The 22042-nt window shown below is 36.1% G+C and overlaps 1 protein-coding gene across 1 annotated transcript in view; it reads left to right on the top strand.

Moving 5' to 3' along the window:
- The window catches only part of LOC141429648 (uncharacterized), a 36394-nt gene extending 20041 nt beyond the window's left edge, over positions 1 to 16353 (top strand). Inside the window, exons 2-4 of the mRNA XM_074090071.1 lie at positions 11539 to 11598; positions 13749 to 13823; positions 14085 to 16353. Coding sequence (XP_073946172.1) covers positions 11539 to 11598; positions 13749 to 13823; positions 14085 to 15083 — 1134 coding nt within the window. The 3' untranslated portion in view covers positions 15084 to 16353. The remainder of the gene's footprint in view (positions 1 to 11538; positions 11599 to 13748; positions 13824 to 14084) is intronic.
- The last annotated feature ends 5689 nt before the right edge of the window (positions 16354 to 22042 follow it).

Below are 22042 nucleotides of genomic sequence, written 5' to 3' on the forward strand. Positions count from 1 at the left end.
GCTTATTCTAAAAGGGCATAACTCCAAAACTACCACAAAATAGATCCGTTACTTTTGTCTAGTCTCTATTTAAAAAAAAAACACGTAAATCTGACGTAGATAGACGTTGTTAAAAATTATGACGGCTCCTTTTTCTGAAAGAGGCAAAAGCAACATCTATTCTGTGGTAGTGTTGGCAAATTCATTTATATTTTTTAAATTTTTTGTATTTTTTTAAATATGGAGAAATAAATATTTTCCCATGTTCAGGAGGCAAAACTTTCGATTCCTGTAGTAATTTACAGAGGTTGAAAAAAATTAAATCTTGTCAATTGACATAGACCTCCGCAAAATAAAGCCTGATTCAATAAATTCTTGACTCTTATCAAAATATGAAAAATAATGTATTACCGCGAAACGGATGGTGTAAAAGTGTTCATCTATCCCATTGTGTCATTCCAAGAACTCACGACCACCCTGACTATAGCTCGGACAAATACGTCGTGTTTGCAACTAGTATCACATTACTAAGACCACTTGTGTGGCTGTTTAAGTGTTATCTTACAAGACTATGAACCACAAAACCCTAAACTATCAAGACCATAATTCACCACAACATTTTCATATTGCTACCGGCAGGCAAACAAATGACTTGTCAATTTAAATCAGATATATAGAAACATAACCATTTTCTAACAATTTACGCCCTCACTGTACTTGCATACAATACTGTGGAGGATAATTTTCGCATTGCGCCAATCAGATTCAGTGCCGATATCGCTTTGTAACGGTCTTTGCATCGGGACTGCATTCTACACATTTCCTTCGACTGAAATCTCGATTGCGTACAAAGTAAATAATAATGTTATATAGAATGGTAATACTTATACTGAACTCTCAACGCGTTAATTTCTAATAACACATTTATAACCTTCATTGTAATCACCAATTATTCCGACAGTTTTTTTTAAAGTTGAATTACCTCACATTTTTAAAATTTGCCTTTCTGATATCTATATGTATACATCGACACTTCGACCGACCTAAATAAATAAAATTTCGAATTAATGTTCAACCATTCAAGGACACCATAATCAAATTGATTGATTATCCGATTTGATACATGCGTCGTTACCAACCGCATCCATGCGCACATCTGTCGCACGGTCGAAAGAGCCCGTGATCCTTACAAAAACGGATAAGGTCTGACCTGAGAGAGACGGGCTTATATCAACCTACCAACTTAAAGAAAGAGACTACACTATACACCCCTTGATATTGTTGGAAGGATTCTGTACACGTAAGTATCGAAAAAAAAACTAATAGGAATTTAAAATCTGTTAATATCGCTAAAGCTTAGTTCAACATTGTCTCAATCGCCAATTGATTTCTTACTGAAAAAGTAGCGGCCGGGTTTTACTGTCTTAGCCTCCGTGTTGGATTTATTTTTATGTTTCTCCAAAAATATACAAAGGTGTGTTGAATAGGGGTTCTCCGTAGAGGAATAGTGTTATGGAGATTCTTGTAATCCTTTACGTCTGTCGTAAATAGGACTTTGTGTGTGGCAACTTTTCAGTAAATAACAGTTTAGGAAGGGTATGTTAAATCGAAATTTAAAACTATGCTATTTCAAGTAACGTAAAGGAAATGTGCGATAAAACTAAGTTATAAAATTAAAAATAAATAAATATCACGGGACAATTCACACCAATTGACCTAGTCCCAAAGTAAGCTTAGCAAAGCTTGTGTTATGGGTACTAAGCAACGGATAAATATAATTCAATGGATAGATACATACTTAAATACACATTAAACACCCAAGACCCGAGAACAAACATTCGTATTTTTCATACAAATATCTGCCCCGACGCGGGAATCGAACCCGGGACCTCAAGCTTCGTAGTCAGGTTCTCTAACAACTAGGCCATCTGGTCGTCTAAATAAATAAAGAATAAAGTAATCCATAAACGAAGAAAACCTCAGTTTTATTCATTATAAGTTATCTAAAATGGACATATTTTATCATCGGTGAGTTACAAACGCATTTATAAAATAAATACAGCTCTGAAATGGCGGCAAAAGAATAAATTGGGTAGTTTATAGCAGACACAAAATATTGTTTTTGAACGTTACACATTCTAAAAGGTTTTACTATACCATAAAAGTGGCCGTTTTATTTAACATAAAGTATTTAAATTTATAGTCGTTGTTTCATCTGTGACAGTGCGCGTATAAAAATCAGTATCCGAAGTTTCGGGGTTCAAACAATATATTTGGCTGTCATTAATATTCATATTATTAATGTTATTTAATAAGGATACATAAATTGAATCGTAAAACTTTAATGGTTAGAAATCTATTGGCATTTTAATAACATAATCGGTGTGATAGCACTAGCGTCGGCGTCGGGCGAATATTGTAATGCAATTCCATAACTACTTAACATACAGAGCCAGTTTTCTTGTTGGAAACGTATGCTATTGTCTCCGGTTAGATATAAAATACCGATATGACCCTACGTCTTCGTTGCAAGAAATATTCAAGGGATACAGCCCACACTTTTAATAGCGGTTACATCATTTCCACACAATGAGAGCGCCGTCCACACCCATTCTCTGTCCGTATGATTTGAAATTATAGCACCGTTTTATTTGCTCTCAGCGCATTTATATGCGGTCGCCGAGCCGCACAATGTGCCACAATATTAAATGTTAAGGCTACGCCTGTCTACCCGAATTCCGGTCATCCTACTAATTTCGTAATTCATATGAAAAATAAGCTCTATTTGGCCGAAAGCTGTTCAACGCAGGTTCATTTTGTCTCTTAGCTTACACGAATTTGCTGACATTGTGAACTTTGCCACCGTTTTCGAAAGATATTAAGTCATTACAGAATATAGAAAATTTTACGTTTTGGTTTTTGTTTTCTATTTGAAAAACAGAAATGAAGTATACCTTCCTAACGTGTTTCAAATTTCTTCTCATTCTTCAACTTCTTGTAAAGACATACGATCTTTTAATTTGATAGTCTATTATTAGTCTAAAAAAAATATGGGTACATATTATATACCTACCATACCTTCGCAACGCCTAGCATCTACAATTAATATAATACCACAGAATAAGTACCTACTAATAGTAAAAGTGATAATACATGGAACTATGACGACGATGTATTGCTTAAACTCGATGTTTCAGTCACATTGCACCGGCCGTGCTCACGAGAACACCCTCGTCGTTGTTGTCTACTGCTCATACTATAGTAGAAATATAACCATCGGTATTATGTCCAGAGTGGGATATTGATTGATTGAAAATCGCGGAAGTTTAACCAAGTACAGTAAGTTGAGTAAGTATAGTAACTAAGGGCTATTCAAGTACATTTTCGTAAATAATCTTGCAAAGTGTCGCACCGCACGTGTTCTGCGACGAACGGTGCGTGGGCGGCATAATGAACCAGTAATTTAATCCTTGATTGTGTTCCTATTAAATTTATTCGCTGCATGATCAAATTTGGTACGTGTTTGTAACCATTTACATCATTGTTGGTAAGTGGCAGCATGATTTACTTCGCCTTTACACGACAACTTTCACATTGTAAAGGGTGACAGCTAGATTTATGTGAACCAGACTTTTTGTACTTAGGGCCTAAAGATTTGATTTGGATGCTTTGTTGGTAAATGCTCTTGTATGCTGCTGACGGTAGAATGTCTCAGACTGTATTAAAAGCCGGCAAAGGGAGTCTGGCTCGCGCATCGAGGGTTCTGTACCTAAATCTCTGAATATGCTGTTCAAATGGCACTTACGAATTTGAATGCAAAATTAAGTTGATTGTGATAAGAAAATGAGAATATTTTCAAAGAAAAAGCCTAATTTATCAATATTTTGATAGGTACTTCTTGGTAAAATATACGCTAAAATAAGCATTATCATCAAATTTCAAGTTCATAGACCAATGATAATATAGCTATGATGACTTTTCAATTTAGTGATCTGTTTGCGAAATATTCAACTTTAAAATGCAAAATTTTCATTAAAATCGAACATCCCCCCACTCTAAAATCTAAACTGTTGGGTGGAAATTAAAAAAAAAAATAGAATTGTATATGAAAAAATTGTATATGAAAATCACAACGAAAATTATAAGATTGCTTGAGAATTGTTAGGAGTTTATGATTTATGATAAATAGTAGCCTAAATTATTATAATATATGACCTAAACTGAATTTTATTCATTTTGACAATAAATAAATAAAATATTCTTTTAAAAAAAAAACCTACACTTGGAAGATTCCTTACACAATACGAAATCCTTAGAAAAATATTATTTGATTGTTTTGTAAAGGTCTACGGAACACTATCTTGGACGTGTCCGACAAGCTCTATTTCTATTTTATTAAATACAAAAAATTATATTCCCATGGTTTGCCAATTAATGAAAAAGCTTCAGTTTCCCAGTGCTAATGGATAGTTCGCATAATTATTGACGCTTACCAACGTGAGATCACTCCTAACTAATTAATGAAGAATTGGTAGCGTGATTGATGCATCACATTTTTTCATTATTTTTAATGATAATTATAGCTTTGGAAGAGTTGATTAGCGTACAGCTAGATATAATTCCAAACTTGTTTTAAAAGTCATTTGCTTACCTACTACCGCATAGTAGGTTTTATATTCAAATTATTCACTCTGCTTATTTATTACAACGTAGGTACCAATTAAGCAATTTCGCTCGTAATACTTATTATCCTTGTTGGACCAGATTTGAGACCTTTGTGGTATAATTTAAAAAATAGTTTAAGGACCATAGTCTCGATCGTCATTATAATTATAGGCGGTTCGTCAGAAAGGCAATGGGTATAAAAACTTAATGATACTATAATATAACGTCAATAAAGTAAATTGGCAGGATACGTTCATAATAAGTAAACGGTTCGACACGTCGCTACGCCTATGTTTTAAACTTGCATTGTTATGTGCCATAATATCTGTTATTTAGGTAATTTTTAACCTTATTCCCCCAAAACGAACATTTATCGAACAAAGCGTTGGAATTCAAAAGGCTTTTCTAAGACGTTACGCAACTAGTTTACAAAGGAACGTTACAATTGTTCATTCCGTTGGTTCGCAAAAACTCAGGCACTGACACAAAAATAATTGATGAAAATAATAAAACAGATGCCTCAGAACGCAGAACTTGTCGCAATAAAAGCGCGTCCATATTTCATGAAAAATTCATATCATGACGGGCACCTAATGATGTCGATGCCATCTTTTATCGCCACCAGGGTTATATTTTTCATTAACCATCGTGCCGGTTGACACGATCGTTACGAAAAACACCTAAAATCTTTAAGTTATAAATTAAAGTTTACGTCCAATCATATAAAATGATATCGCTTCTTTTAATAATCCTGACCTCAAAACATGGGTTCGCTCAGTCACAGTTCATTTACTTCTTCCCTCTACTATCGGATAACATTTTTCACTGAGAAAAGGGGACTGAAATCGAATTTCTACTTGTAAAAACGGACCGGTAATAGAGTTTACTTACTGCAGATCAAATAAAATAACAACTGACGTAGGAGTCTCGTTGAACACATTTCTCGTGCAACGTACTTCTATGCACCTCATACTCGTATTTATGTTGTTGAGGCCAACTGGTTGGTACGTAGGATTGGGTTGCGGATTAAAAGATTGCAGCTTTTTCATCGTCGTTCCTTGTTATGTATACTTATATGTATAATGAACTTTTTCTCAGTGTAGTCTGTTTACTGCTTACGCATTTTGTAGTAGGTATTTAAAATCACTTTAATAATCAAGTAGGCACTTATCTTCTTATTAAACTACAGTGTAGCAACAAGAATATTTTATATTAAATATAATGACCCGGATAACTCACGTCTTAAATCGAGTTTAGCTCGACTTGTTTCGGGCTAATCCGTAGCCCTTCGTCTTCGGAGCAACGCGACTCAGCGGCTGCTGCAACACGCGCACTGCGCGCCGCCGCTCTGCTCGCGCGACTACCCGATGAAACTGACACCGGCACACAACTACCCGCGTTTTCATCATCATTACAACTGTCAAATGTAGGGTAGCACACAACACTAACAACATCGCTCTGTAAAGGTACGTTCACACACACCGATGACGCAGCACGAGTATTTAACACCGTGTCGTGTTGCAGCAGCCGCTGAGTCGTGTTGCTCCGAAGACGAAGTGCTACGGATTAGCCCGAAACATGTCGAGCTAAACTCGATTTAAGACGTGAGTTATCCGGGTCATTATATTTAATATGAGTGAGTCTCACGGTGGTTTCATGTTCAAGAATATTTTAATCACTACCCGCATCACACAACGCAACCCCTATTTCTTGTCCCGCTTCTCAAACTGCGGTCGTCTTCTAAGAAATTACGTTTCTTGCTACCATTTGGCGCCTGCTTATATTGTATTTTATCTTTATGCGAAATCATAATTCATGCTGTTTTTGTTCCTTTTTCTCGCAGAAGTTGTTGGGTGTTTAATATTTTTCACCTTCTATCTATGTCGGCATGTAAATATCGTCCTTACTTTTGTTTATTACAAGTGATAAGACACAATATACGGCAGAGGCGGGAATAAGTGCTGTAATTTTAGCATGCAGATTCTAGGATCAAATTGATTTCATAAATAGTCATCCATAAACACAGGTAGGACTAATTACAAATAAATAAAAAACTTGTTTACATATTATGGAGTAACGATCACGATGTTCCGCCGTTTATTATGTACGGGCATTTGCTTTGACCCCCAAGAGCGTCCGGTCACTACCCACCAAACAAAATGATAAATGAAGATCATCTGTAGTTACGCGTTACATAAACGCTGATGGATTGATTGTAAACGACCGTGTGTGCGCATCGATCGATTAGTTCCTGCCCGGGCGCAGCCGCGGGCCCAACTTATGGACGATTATCTTTAATGGATTTCGTAAACTTTTAAGTGTCGGGATCCTGGGTCGCCTTGGAAAAAATGTAATCCATCCTGAACCCTAATTTTCGATTCGAGCTATTAACAGACGACTTAGAAGAATAACGCCGAGAATCATGTTGGTAATACTTAACGGTCAGCTGGATTGGCTGGTTAACGTGGTTTGTGTGATTTTGGTACCTACCTATTATTGTGTTTAGCTATAACTTGATTCTTTGTCTAAGTCTGTTCTTCAACTCTCCTGTATTAACTATCCTCATGAGTTATAATTTTGTTACGTGTGATAGGTAGGTACATGCATAGGTAGGACCGTGACGTTAAAGATTGCACCATCAATTACGATATCGAATACATAAATCGATACCCAAAGAACTAGCTTTCGATCTAACTTGAACTCATTTTTCATACTTTCTATTCAACATCCAAGTCAAACACGAAAGATTAATTAAATAATATTCAATAAACGTTGTTTGATTAAGAAAAGGGTAATCTGCGGCGGCATCTAACACAAATACGAGGGCACTCGCCGAGCTGTTTTCAATCGTCATTCATTATTCACTCACTTCCCTTTGCAGTTGCCGAAGTATATTTCGTTTTGTTTTGTTTAACTTTCATATTCGAGCTCTGGAAGGCGAAGCTGTGCAATACAATACTGGCAATAATTGAATTGGTTGAATTTTTTAGGCGGCATTATCGAAAAGGTGAAAGTAGAGTCAAGCGTTGGGCTTACTGTTTTGATTTTTGACGTTTAACGCTATCTTATATAAATAGCTATCTCGGCCATGTTTATAAATAAAACAATTCAGTAACATAGAAGTATAAACTTGACATTTACTTATACCTATATTATTTCAAACGTTTTAAGTTTAAGCTTGGATTGTAACGGAACTTTGCCTCATCTCCGTGAGTGAAGAACTTCCGCAAGTAATCGTAGCTCCACCTCCGTATCAATTTTGCGGAGTTCTAACGGTTTATTTACATGTAACGCACGAGGAGTAACGTTTGTTGACAAACCTTCAAAATCGGTGTTTGTAAATAGAATTTACTAATTCACTTTGATTATAAGTGACTGCTAGTTTTAGTCAAAAAAATACCATTTAAGTATGTAGGTTTCGAAACAGAAATTTTGGATTTTCTATTATTTAGGTACTTCAATGAATCAGAATTTATACCTTTTCCACTTCCGCTTTCACCTCCGTTGCTGTTAACCTCCATCTCCGCAAGGGCGAAGCTTCTTGTCTCCACCTCCGCTAAAGAAGAACTCCGTTACAACCCTAGTTTAAACTCAAAAAGCGAGGTACTTTGTATAGACAAAATGCCCTATGTTACGTACGGGTGGTAGGTACGTAATACTTCACGTACATTTTTTGTTGTCATTAGTAGACGTGAGATAGTATCGTGGTCAAAAAAAGAAATTGTGTGAAAAATTACGATGATTACATCTAATAACTCTGGCTGACGGAGTCGCTTGATGGCCTCTGTCCGAGATTGGCATCATTAGCCACAATGATAGTGGCCTAAATATGTATTATTTGTTTTCTTTGCTACTGACTCTACTTCTCACTTTGCAGGATTTCTATAATGTTTATAGCATGTCCAAATTCAGTCCCTTTAAGTATATAAAAAACAGTCGAAGCTAGAACTTCTGACAGTACCCTTAAACAAAATTAATTACAAAAAACTTTTAATGCAGACCACAACTCTGTCGTGTACTTAATGTCAGGCGTTTGTTTCTCATTCTTTCAGTAATGCAGTCATTTAAATACACAAATTATGAAAGTGGAAGGCCTTCTTGAGAAGTAATAGTGGGACAATAAATCGTCGCGTCAATCGAGCTGCTGATCGGCGGTAGCAAGATTTATACGAGTTCAAATGTTAGAGGCACAGAACGTGAGTGAGCGGATCAACTTTCGCGCTACCACTTTTTGCAGTGGAGAAAGCTTTAGCTGCGTGGATATATTTACTTAGGACCACTTATTTTGTTGTAGGGCTTTCTTGTGTCAATTAGAAACCTTTACTTTATAAAATACAAGTTACCACAGAATATTATTTTACAATCACAAGTATTAGGGATAGTTCTTACTTTACTTTAACTATTTGAAGATTTCACTAGCTGTTTTATTTTCTCAGAACCCAATGATATAAAAAGGTTAAAGTTTATCGATACAAAATATTGCCAACCTTATTGATTGAAGTTAAAAAGACGACTTTCCCAAGCCCGTGAGATTGGTATCAATGATCGATCACATTGTTTTAATTGATCTCAAGTAGCGTTTCACGGATGAATGAACACGAAATAATGATACATCACGGCATGTATCGTTTATAACTGACTTTAAATACTGGCATGTGCGATGCGACGCGTCTTCGTGTAGCGTAAGGTCGTGTTCATGTATCAGTTTTTGCTTTATGTCGCTTAATATGTCGGATCATGATTATAGAGTACTGTATAATTTACTGTCATAAGAGGACAGCCTAGCAATTATTTATAATTAATGGTAATGAATATCTATGTACCGAATGATGTCTTGTTCTTTGTTGCTGTTTGTCCAGTGTAAAGGAATAAAATGACGCAAAAAACGCAGCTGTAACTAGAGCTAGTTGTTAGTTTAGTGTTATTAGCATTTCAATTGACAAAAAGGAATGGCTTTACAATTTCAGATTTACTCGTCAACTTTCTCTGAAATTCGCCAGTTAGGTAAATGATTAATGTTCTTAATTAAAAATACGATAACTTGGTTTCTTAATTTAAAATAATTTAACCGACCACAAAAAACTGGCCAACTGAGTATCGGGTCATGCTCAGTGTAATACTTTTCGAATTTCGAGTCGATTAAAGAGCAAATGTTACAAATTGAAACAGATCAATGTAGGAAACTAATTTTTGCCGATGGTGTTTCGGCGAATCTACGAATTGTTACTCGGAGATCGTTCGTCGGCGAACCATTAGATATCTAGGTGTTATATTTATTCCTCCTTGTGACTGTGATCGCATCCTTTCGTCCTCGACGGGCGTATCAGGCAATTAAAAAGCCCGACCGACGGTAAGCAGATGCCTGTCACTTTTATCAAATACATTAAACTCGCTGCTCGGATCGAACTTTTTTTTTCTTTGCTTTCCACTGGGGTATTAAACTCTGTCTCGATAAAGATAATGTATTGGTTCTCAAGGGAATAATTAAATGTCCCCTTTTGTATTAACTTGCCATTCTACGAATGCTTCAAATTGAAAGAAATGATCCTCGTTCTTGACAGCCACAAAGGAGGGAAATAAGGTACATTTCGCTGTTCGTTACTTTTTGTGATGGCACTTTAGTTTTTGTTACCTTATAACAGAACTGTCACATCTTGTTTTGTGAAATAGTCACATAACAAAAAAAAAGGTGGAGAGGTGATAAAATGACGTCGCCGATTCTGGAAGGAATTTAAGTATACAGTAAGCAGTATGTACCACCTACTCTTTATTTATTACACATAAAAATAAATATAAAAGTATAGATTAACAGAAAAAAATACAAAAGGAAAACATCTCTAGTGATGGATCTCTTCTATCTAACCTACATGAGAAAGAAAAAAATGTAATAAAGATAGGCAAACAGTCAAAGTTACGTGCGGCAAACCTAAACAGGGCTTAAAGTTACGTGCGGAAAACCTAAACAGGGCTTATCATAATTATCAGACTAAGTTAACGGTAACCATGAATGTATTTAAATCAATTTTTGAACAATTATCTGCATCTCATACTGAGCTGGGAAAATATGTAATGTGGCTGTTTAGTCATATATAAAATAAAATAAAATAAAAAAACATTTATTGCCACAACATAATTACCACATAATTACATACTTAATTCAGTTGAGTATCAATGAAATTCGGTACAAGATCAGAAAATTGGAAATAAACCAGCTACGATCCGGCAATGGGTACCAATCTCAGCGAATGCTGGACACATGGCAGCATGCACCCTGCGCTGATTTTCAGACCGGCCCCTTTAGCGAAGGCTAGTTGTAACATTATTATGTTACAAAATCATTATCTAAAGACGTATAGTAAAAAAAATAATTAAAATAACAAATAATGAATGAAAGTAATTACAAATAAAAAACAAGCATGGCCTGATTATATGTTGAAAGTGTAATAAATGTGTGGATATGTGTGTGTGTGATATCTAAGTCTTCGCGTTTCTGGCGCATAACATTTCTATTCTGCATGTTATTAGTTGCAAGTTGAAGTGGCAATGGGCGTGCCACATCGCTCGAAGAACAGATAACCGTTGGCGGAGAAAAGTCCTTCAGTGGCGACCACGAACCGGATAACGAAGCGTTGGCAAGTCTCCCACCAGGTGGACTGACGACATCGTGAGAGTTGCGGGAAATCGGTGGATGCAAGTGGCGAGTTGTCGTTCAGTGTGGCGTTCTAAGTGGGAGACTTTTGTTCAGCAGTGGACGTCTTCCGGCGGATGATGATGATATTATTACTATTAGTTCTGCGATTACCACTACTACCTACTGTTATTTATCATGCAACATATGAAAGGCAAAGGTTATAAAATACATTTTTAATAAACGTTTTTTTTGCTTGTTCACAGTTCGCAACGCCTCGGCCCGGTGGGGAATCATCGTGTTTGCAAGGCCCAGATTGCTTTATGGTGAGTTTTGATTTTGATTTGACTTCCTATGAGTGTGATATCAAATGAGCAATTCGGATAGCCTCATTACACTTGACTTTAATAGCATATAATACGGAAATGTTTAGGTAGTTATCTATGTAACAAAGAAGCAATTACACAAAATTATTATTTTAAATAAAAAGGAGGAATTAAATAACTAAATTCGAAAATACATAAGCCACGATAATCTCCGAAACGACTCTACTTGGACTAAAAAAGTATTTATTTTCTAGAATGATTAGTAGCGATGAAGAATTAAATTAATGACCGGACAACCTAACAGGTAACTTATTAAGCTAGAGATTCACTACCTAGGAGAAAATAATGAATGTATGAAATGTAACATGAATATACCATTAAAAATTATCCCATGAAGAATATTTGCCACTTAACTTATGACTTACTACTAAATATAATATGTCATTTACTTACTCATCTGAGTCTAGGCACTCTCACATGCCTGGGTTCTTTGAAACCTGTAATAAAACACACTCGTTAACATTGATGAGTACAATCTTCGAAAGTTATATGACTTTTTAATTTGACCCTTCACCGTACCATATTACCTCTGTAAGCTTTTAAAACGGAAATAGATATTGATGTTTTACTGCAAAATGGAACTCTACGAGCTATAAATTGTGGGTATTTCAACTTTTAAAATTGGCGTTGTAAATCATTACTTGTAATGAATTTTGAATTGCTTGCGTGGTGCAAGTTTTAAAATGCCTAGAAAATCAAAAACACACGAATGTTTTACCCGACTATAGGTTTGTAATTATTATTCTTTATTTTTATTATCTTGTGGCATCCGAACAGCTAGTCAGTTAAAACAATTAAAGTATCGTTATATTTTCCAAGCAAACGAAGTTACTTAACTTAGTAAAACGTATATAATTTGTAAATTTCGGCTTCCAGGTGAATATGGACTAATGGCGTCCGTCTGTTTTTCACGTATAAAAAATAATTAAGTTTACACTGTCTTGACGCTAACAAAATTTTACACTTTTGAACTTAATATTTCGCAAAGGAATACCTTAATTGAAAAACCGTTTTCTTGAAGCTGCAATATTTTTGAAAGATTTATTCAATGACAAAGAGTCGAAATAAATAGTTAAATAGTTTCCTGAGTATAAAAGAAAATCTTATTTTATTAGCGTAGGTTCATACATATAAAGAAGCATTTCCAGCCTATGGTTGACATTACAACATCACCATCTTCTAAAATTATTTAGCAATTAATTCACTTACTCAGTAATTAAAACACGAAAATTCAAGCTTTAAATTTCATTCTCGAAATCGGAGCGACAGAACGTTTTGTCAATACCAGCAATTAATATCAGCGGCTGCTGGTTCTTATAATTATTAAAGCTTACCGAGCCGAAAGCTGGCGTCAAGTTAACGTCAACTCCAACTAATGAGTGTTTCCAATGACAAATGCTGCATTCGACTCGACCACCGTTGTGAAATTTGGCTAGATACGGGGCCTCAATTACGCCGGTCCTTAATTGGAATGCTGTACGTTTTGTGTTGACGATTCCGGGGGGATTGCGAAGTTCTGTTTCTGTTCGTGTTACATTTAAATACTTTGAATGTTAGTTGTGGTAATTAAGGAATTAAATTAGGTAGCTTGTAAAAGATTGACCTATATCACATCGTAGTGCCACATAGCATATTTTTCTGAAAAAATACTAATTACCTATTAAAATACTAGTTTTTTTGGTGAGTTTATATAATGTCATAATAAAGTGTTTTTGCGGCATATATTATAACACCACAGTCGGAAACTTACGTAACTAAATTTGATTTTAGTAATCACAATTACAGTGAGCATGATTTATTATACCTACTTTACGAACAAAACGATTAATTTCACAAGTTCTACTTCGAATAACTATTATTTTTCTGCTAATAAGCGACACTTAGAAATGAAATAACAAATGACTGAAGTCACACGCGGCACGAACCAAGTAGTAAAAGATAAGGCATTTACTAAATGTTTTTAGGTAAAAACTTATTCATTAATGCGCTATTATTACTTTACCTAATCGATTTTATTTCAGTAGAATTATACATTAACACCTTTTCATCACAATACATCTTTTCGTAATACATCATTTTTATTGTTGCAGTGCTGGGAGAATTGCGAACTTCTTCAATCTAACTACCAAATATGGGGAGCTGTCTGCGATGAAAAAGACATTTGCGTAAGTATTTCTATGAATTCAGACAATTATTTAGCATCAACGTTGCTGTTTGTTATACTTCGCGCTACATTGAAAGACATCCTTATTAATAATGACAAAGCACCTGCAAACGGTCGGAATGCGGTTGACAAATACAAATTGCAATACCTTTGATCTAGATACATTGCAAGTTGTTTTGAAATATTTGTAGGTAGTTTGTCTAACGAACACCTAGAGATCATTTATTATTGCGCGCTTTCTACATGATATTTTTTTTTGCAGTTCCCCGGATGCAAAGTCGCCTGTGAGTTTCACACCGAAGCTGCGCGGGCATCGCAGACGCAGCCCGTGATCCACACCAAAGGCGAGGGTGTCATGCGCGTGAGCGGAGCCCTGGCTCGCTGGCCTCCCCCCGCACCGCGCGCCACCTCCCGGCCCGCACCCCTCGTCTACGTGGTCATGCGGCGCGCTGCTGAAGGCCCATGGCGACAGATTATACAAACGCAATCACTTGCCACCAGAGTGCCTTCCAACAACGAAGGCGCGCTCCTGCGTGTGCTAGTAGTGGACCCGTTGGGCCTCGTCACTATCTATAGCCCTGACGAGACCTGGATCGCTCATGACACCAACACCTCTAACCATGACCAACACAAATGGACATTGAAGGAAATATCTCTTATACATCAGAAAGTTCTCGTCATCGGCGAGATTGCCTGGGAACCGAGAATAGCACGTGGCGTGTACCTCGTAACCTGGGAAGTTGATGGTGGAGGACTAAAAGGAAATCTTTTCACGGACTCTACTCGAGTCACGCTATCTTTATGGCCTGACACTATTTATCATATCCAAGTAGAACTGGTCTCTCGAACACCAGGTGTGGACAACGAAAGATCAGAAACGATGACCATAGACACAAGCCGCGCGCAGCGTGTATCAACCGAAAGCGTCCAAGATGTGCAGGTCAGCGAAGGAGACCGACTTATGTCTGTCCTTGTTAGTTCTATGAGAGGAGAGCGCGTGCCCGAGCGTGCCTCTGAGTCAGAATTAATATTAGGTTGTCTATCAGCTATGATTGCTTTTGGTCTGGCTGTGCTCGCTGCTGTTTTGTGGAGGCGGAGGCGACGAGGCACATTCCCTGGTACCAACGTTTACGTTGGGTCCTCCTCTGTTCTCAAGCGAAAGCTTGTTGAGGACTTTGCCCCGGCGGCTCATTGCTTCCAACCTGTCCTGGCTCCACAGGCCCCAAACAACGAAGTCGCTTCGCGGGATGTCGTTGTGTGACGTCACAGTTTTGACATGCTGTCCTTAGAAGACCGCGCCTTCAGTTCCTAAACTTGTGGACGATATTTTCGCTTTTGTTTAAAAGTTACGAACAGGGAACCAGTGCAGTTTCGTATAAATAAACATGTGATAAAGTTTCAAAAATGTTTGGACAAGTAAAATCACTAATGTTGGTGTGACGACTCTCGATGAGTTTTGTGATTTGCGTAAAATATTTTGTCACGATGAACTTTTATAAGTCACCTGTATAATAATATGCTAATGTAATAAAATGGTCTACTTATGTGAGAAATCTTCTATGTAGATTTAGGCGATTGTAAATTGAAAATTATACCTATGTATTTATGAATCACAGTAAGGTTAACACCAGAAAAATTAGCATTGTAAATAAGTTAAGAACAAAATAGTAAATCAAAATAGTAATTTTCTAATTATAAATTGGTTTGTAATGCTTGTAAATAAAGTTACTGTTACAGTACCTACACGTATTTACAGCATAAATGAATGTTGGACGTCTATTTATTTCGTATAGTTTTCAGTACAATTGGTATGGAAGCATGTTTTGATAGTATATCAGTAAAATTTAGAACTATTTCTACAACTAGTCCTTATTATTGTTTAGTTGAACATAGCATTAGATATATTTTACAAAAATACTTTTGATGATGATGATCTTACTCATTCTAGTGAACTTACGATGTCTTCTTCAGCAATAAATAGTTACATTTGTAATTGTAAATAAAATAAAACGAGATATTGTAAAAACAGAGAAGTTATTTTTGTTGTCCGTCGGCAAAAATATTTAGGTGTTATGAATGTAAATAATGAAAAACGTATTCTAAATGTTACTTTGCAGAACGGTGATAAATTTCCTACAGTTGGTACCATGGACGTTGTATGACTCTCTAAATCAGATTTTCTACGTAAACAATTACTGTGTAATTTGTCACTAGTAAACAAGCAAGTCTCGAGTCGTCGTCTATTTGTTTAAAGTTGATGTTAGCTTTAAACAATGTACTTAATAACTTAAGTTTGTCATGTAGTGCAATGCGAAACTGGGAGTAAATTAAAACGCCAAATATGTCCTTGATCTTTGGCAAGTAAGCGTTTTAAGTAACCAAAATCTGTAAAGTTTACGTTAAGCGCTTAATTAAAGTTATTTATTTGTGATTAATTTTGTACCTTCACTTGAATTTGTAAATAGATATTACGTGCTATTCGATGAAGCTGAACTTTAACGAGTATAAATAAATATGTCTGCCAAATTAAAGCTTTGGTTTCAATTTTTGTCACACACGACACCTTTTTTAACATTGTTTAATGGGAGGCAATTTAACCTGGATTGCTTCGCGCCTTAGAAATGATTCGCACGATACAAAAACTAGACCCGAGTGTTCTTTGGATAATTTACAACGCTTCGGCGGTATGCGTCCTAACGAACGGTTCTGACACCTTAAGAGAGATTATCTGGCTTTTTGTAAAATTTTAAATGTTTCGCGGCGGCCCCTATAAACGAATATCCAGACGATTCTCGATTTTATTGGATAATTCCTCAACCTGAATCGATGTTTGTTTTTTTCCCTCCACGGAACGCCGGATTAAATCTTTAAAAGTTTCTTTGTTCCCATCCAAAACAATTTAAAAGCTTGTTTCGGAAAATACTTGCTCGGCTAAACTTCCATCGATTTGACGCTTGAATGGATCTCACTAAAAGCAATAATTTCAACGAAATCCTTTAAATAAATATTAACTTTTGGATTTAACATTGTTTAAAAAGGATACCGTTGGTCGGACCGTCATTTGGTTCTCTCGGATAGAACAGTACCATTGTCTGGGGATTAACGTCAACGAATTTGTTGTCAACAAACGCCTGATCAAACAAAAAGATTTGTGCGTCACAGAACCCCAAGGAACCCTTCATTTCAATCATTGTTGTTAGCTCGAGCGTACGGGCTTAAGTACTTAACCAGAATATTTTTAAAATAACGGCCCCCGATAGTACATCTCCCGATTAAATAAAGCAGATCCGAAAAAAATCTCAGCTGTCGAAGAAAAGACGGCAACAAAAATTAAAAGTTACCAATCGTAAATTCGGTCCTATCTTTTTAAAAGCCAATTACCAAGTTTGGAGTTCATTAAATTGAGAAATCCATTAGGCTAATCGCTAAGTTGGAAGCCACCAACGTGACGATTATGAAAAGGTTATTCTGTCATGCAAATTAGAAGGCATCTTAATGTAAATTACGTGTAAATGGAAGACAGAACTAACATTTGAGGTTAGTCGAGCTCCTAGGTAGAAGTAGACAACAGGTTGGACGTTGTCGAATAAATCACTGGCGAGATAAGATAGGCAAAACGCTTTTTGTTTGTATGGATAGACCGCATTAATAAAATGGCTGTTCCAACGTTTTCCAGTTGCCTACTTCTGCTTGTGTAGAATTTCTCGTCTTGTTACACTTCAAAGCTACCGCCTTAATTTTAATTTTATCTAACATTTCATTTTATTTATTTGATCATAATCGCATTTTTAAACTCACACTAGGCTCCTTAATTAAATCCCCAGCCGAATCTACATCACGCATACGTCTAAAGACGATTAATTTTAAAATACAATGTTTGGTTTAGTAATCTGCTTTCATGGTAACATAGTTTCATTTATTTTAGTTACCCATTTTATTCCTGGCTCGCGGTTCTAGCATAAAGCATAGGCCCATAAATAACAGGGAAAATAGAAGGTGAACGCTTCCACGAGTATCCTTTTGGGAGCGGCCAAAGCATTCTTTTAAGATTTATTACAGAACTTGAGCACATTACTTATTCCTTATGTGCCTTCGAATCGGGATAGTCCCTTAAATGTAGACATTTTTTCGGCTGGTTTTCGTTTGGTTTAATTCTGATTATTAATGACTTCAATTTATTACATACTTTGAAGTAAAGCCGTAGTTACCTTTAGTTAGTAATCGATGGTGAGACAAATCGGTGTTCAAAAACTGTGCTAACTATGAATGAAGATGTTGCTGCTTTGAAACTTGTTCGGTAAAAGCAAACGCCATAATGCGTATTATGTTAAAACACCATAACTTCAAACAAACCAAGAGTTTTTCTAAATATACGCACCTATTAATATCAAATTATTATAATTTGAAATTATTTTTATTAATTTTGAAGTTCCCAATCCATTATAATAGTGAGAGCACGGCTCAAGTCCTCCCATTCTGACAGGAGGTCTACGTGTAATAGTTAGGCTGGATATCATATGAATGAGATATATTTACAGCCCGGCAATGACTACGCTTGGCCAGCGACATGGTAAGCGATTTCTTTGTTCATAGCGTTTTCTAGTAGCGTACGCAATGTACAGTCACCAGCATTAATATCTGCCACAGCGGAGCGTGCAAAAATATCTGACACGTCCTTCCGGCCTTAGAAATAGAGTCGTATCAGATATTTATGCACGCTTGTTGTATCAGATATTGGTGCTGGTGACTGTACAAGGAGCCGCGGCACCGGTCGTGCAAAACCGTGGCCGGCTTGTTATTATTTATGGCGTGATATATTATATTTTTTTACTTTTATACCTACGTTTTCAGCATTTTAACAAAAAGCAAACCTAGGAGTAATAACAATGAGTCTTATCTCTTATGTTATAATGTCTCCTTTTGTTTTAGCAAATACTAAAGATTATTCTGAAAACGAACACGTATTATTTCTGGATATTCTATAAAAACATCCGACGCAACTCCCTTTCCGCTACAAGCTAGAATCCAAATCATATATTTTTCTAACATAATGGATTCATAAGTTGGAATAGAAGATACGTAATACGACTGCCGATTCTCTATAACGCACACATGTTTATTGCTCGTGAACGGGATTACAGGGTCTTATCATAATACACAGATACAAACAGTATGTAAATACTGAAACATACCCAAGCAGAACAATTCCGCGATATCGCTAATGTAAGCGCCGTAATGGGCCTAAAAGGAATGTTGTAGGCGTGTATATGAATGAAACAACTGGCGATTATCTGTGTACTGTTCTTTTATTTCACTACAAGGGATAACACTGCGATATCGAGCTGAGATATTTGAAGTTGATTCTATCTTAACTGCTTATGCAGAGTGAACGTGTGGGACCATTCTTGTTGATGGCCTCAAGATTGCCTTGTATTTGCTATACTATTTTATTTGCTTCAAGAAGCTTTTAAATTTTGCGTCACTTTCATTTTCACCAGTTCTAGTTCATAATGTACCTATCTCTCGCGTTTACTGTGTCTTAAAATAATTTACAGTTTGTAGTAGCAGCCTACTTCACGAATAATTGTGAGACATCTGCAAAACAGTTGACTGTTTATCGTGGGACCATTTGAAACCGACTAAGTGTTTCAACTGGACTTACTATAATAATAACTCCATGTGCTTAATACAAGTAACTGTTTTAATGCATTACAGATCCGAACAGGCAAGAGGCGTGAGAAAGAATAGGCGGATACCCACTTGTGGGTGGGTGTGGGCTAAAATAGATGTGATTGATGGGATTGTGCAATTGCTATACCATTTTGGCTTAATTAACAAAGTTAAGAAAAAAACGCATCCGGTTCGTAAAACATAGTAAGTTTATTTGAAAAGATTTTTCTTAAATTTCATTCGTACTTTGTTTCTTAAGAAGCAAATTATTTCAAAGCTGAGCGAGGTTTAGAATGATAGAATGGTAAAAGGAATATAGTATCTACCTGAATATCTTGCCAGATCTTACAATTCTGTCGAGATCAGTCGCTGTCACGAGTTGACATTGAATATCAAAGCTACCTGGAATGTATCGATATCTAAACTAGGTTGCGTATTTGTGTTTTATTGTATTTATTTTTATGTTGAGTTCTCTGAAACCACTAAACTGATACAAATTTTTGGTTTCACCTGTCACCAATACAAATATATACCGAATATCTCTTTTTTCCAACAAACTATATACTTTTACGAGTATCTTGGAAAAGAGCAAAGTTTTCGTAGGACACAGTCATAGTTACGGACAACGCTGCTCTTCTCTCTCTCCTCTCGGAATCAAAACTGCATTCGAACATCGTCAAATGCAATCCATAATTTCGTATCGTGATCGTATTCATCCTTCATGATCCTATTATCTAACAGTACCTTCAGGGATATAGTTGCCAAGCGTAAGTATTCTAACCTATGTAATAATTTAATATTTCACGGAACTTCCTGCTATGTTGCCCCAAGACCATATGCCTCAGGGAGCTCGCATTAATGGGTGCCTGTCAGTGCAGACGCATCGAGGGATCACCTGTAACATGGTAAATATTTGTCTTCAACGTAATTACGGTAATTGTTAACCTGCCGTTCACGCAACGGTTCATTATCAAATGAAGTGTAATTAGAATCAATCTCCAGATGTCGTGTTAAATTTTGTTGCATTGACAGATAACAGATGTAAAGGTTTGTGTTAAAGGTTTCAACAATGTCATATATTAGTTGTTAACAATATTTATATTTATATATATCTATATAAAATTTTAACTCTATATAATAATTTTTCGTGTTTAAGAAAAACTAGCTAAGCTATTTCACTAAACGTTACGAGAAGAAAAAGTATAAAAGGTAGCGAGCAACTGAACAATCCTTGATAACTTTGGTGTTAAATACGATAGTTTGAACTGCATCACAGTAAAGTTGCAAAAGCCCCTCCAGCATGTACGCAGTGCATCATTTTTTAAAAGCTAGTCAAGTAAATTAAATTTAAAAAAGCTACTATTTTGTTTTAAAACTATATTAATAAGTTCCTAAATGCAAATCATGTATGGCCATGGTTGTTAATCTGGCGGGTCTCAATTACGGAACCATAAAGTAAAATAGAATTTTAGAATCAACATAAAATAAAAAAACGGACGAAGGAAATACGCAGGCCAGTATTTCGAACAGGTTAGCATATAACTTTTTAAACACTGGTCATTTCGAATCCTGTTTAGCTGCACTTAACTATAATTTGCGGAAGGAAAACATTAGCTGAAATACCTAGATGCTCACACCAACACGAAATTGCATAGGAGATACTAAACAGACAGGATAAGTATCGTCTTGTAAACATTCGTGGCATAATTTTCCATGTTGAGTGGTAAATGACAGTGGGAAAATTAATTCAATGAAACTTGTGTACACTCTGTATAATTATTGGCAAGTTGTAAAGGCTCTCAGTGAAATGCATATACTAGTATTTGAATAAACGATTTTACTTTAGAAATTTGTTTTAAACTTTTGTGATCTTCCATCGCGTATTCCAAAAAGTAAGATGTGATTTTAAACACACATTCAGTTAATCTTTATAATTATACATTTCTATCGTTTCCATCCCAGCCTATATACGTCCCACTACTGGGCACAGGCCTCCTCTCAGAATCAGAGGGCTTGGGTCGTAGTTCCCACGCCGGCGCAGGCTAATTATAAATATACTAGCCGTTACCCGTGACTCCGTCCGCGTAGAATTCGATTATCGCTATCCCGCGTAAACTATGCAATGTTCCGCGATAAAAACTATCCTATTTCCTATCCCGGGACTCAAATTACCTGTATACCGAATTTCATCTAAATCGGTTCAGCGGTTTAGACGTGATGAAGTAACAACCAAACATACAAACAACAAACAGACTTACAAACTTTCGCATTTATAATATTAGTTGGACTGAAAATATTTCAAGCATGACTTGCTGTCGAAACTGTGTCTTTATTATCAAAAAAACCGGGCAAGTACGAGTCGGACTTGCGCACCGAGGGTTCCCTACACATTTGTAGGTATAAAAGTAAACGGGAATCGTGTCTTGAAGATATTTCTCGCTTTTTCCGAGTAATTTAATATATTCAGTGTATGCAGAGTCAGATTATATTGGTCATTGATATTTACAGACAGACATAAAAAATCAAGATTTTCAGGCTTTTTTAGTTGGT

The sequence above is a fragment of the Choristoneura fumiferana genome, chromosome 7 (genome assembly GCF_025370935.1).
Source record: "Choristoneura fumiferana chromosome 7, NRCan_CFum_1, whole genome shotgun sequence".
In the NCBI taxonomy this organism is placed as follows: Eukaryota; Metazoa; Arthropoda; class Insecta; order Lepidoptera; family Tortricidae; genus Choristoneura; species Choristoneura fumiferana.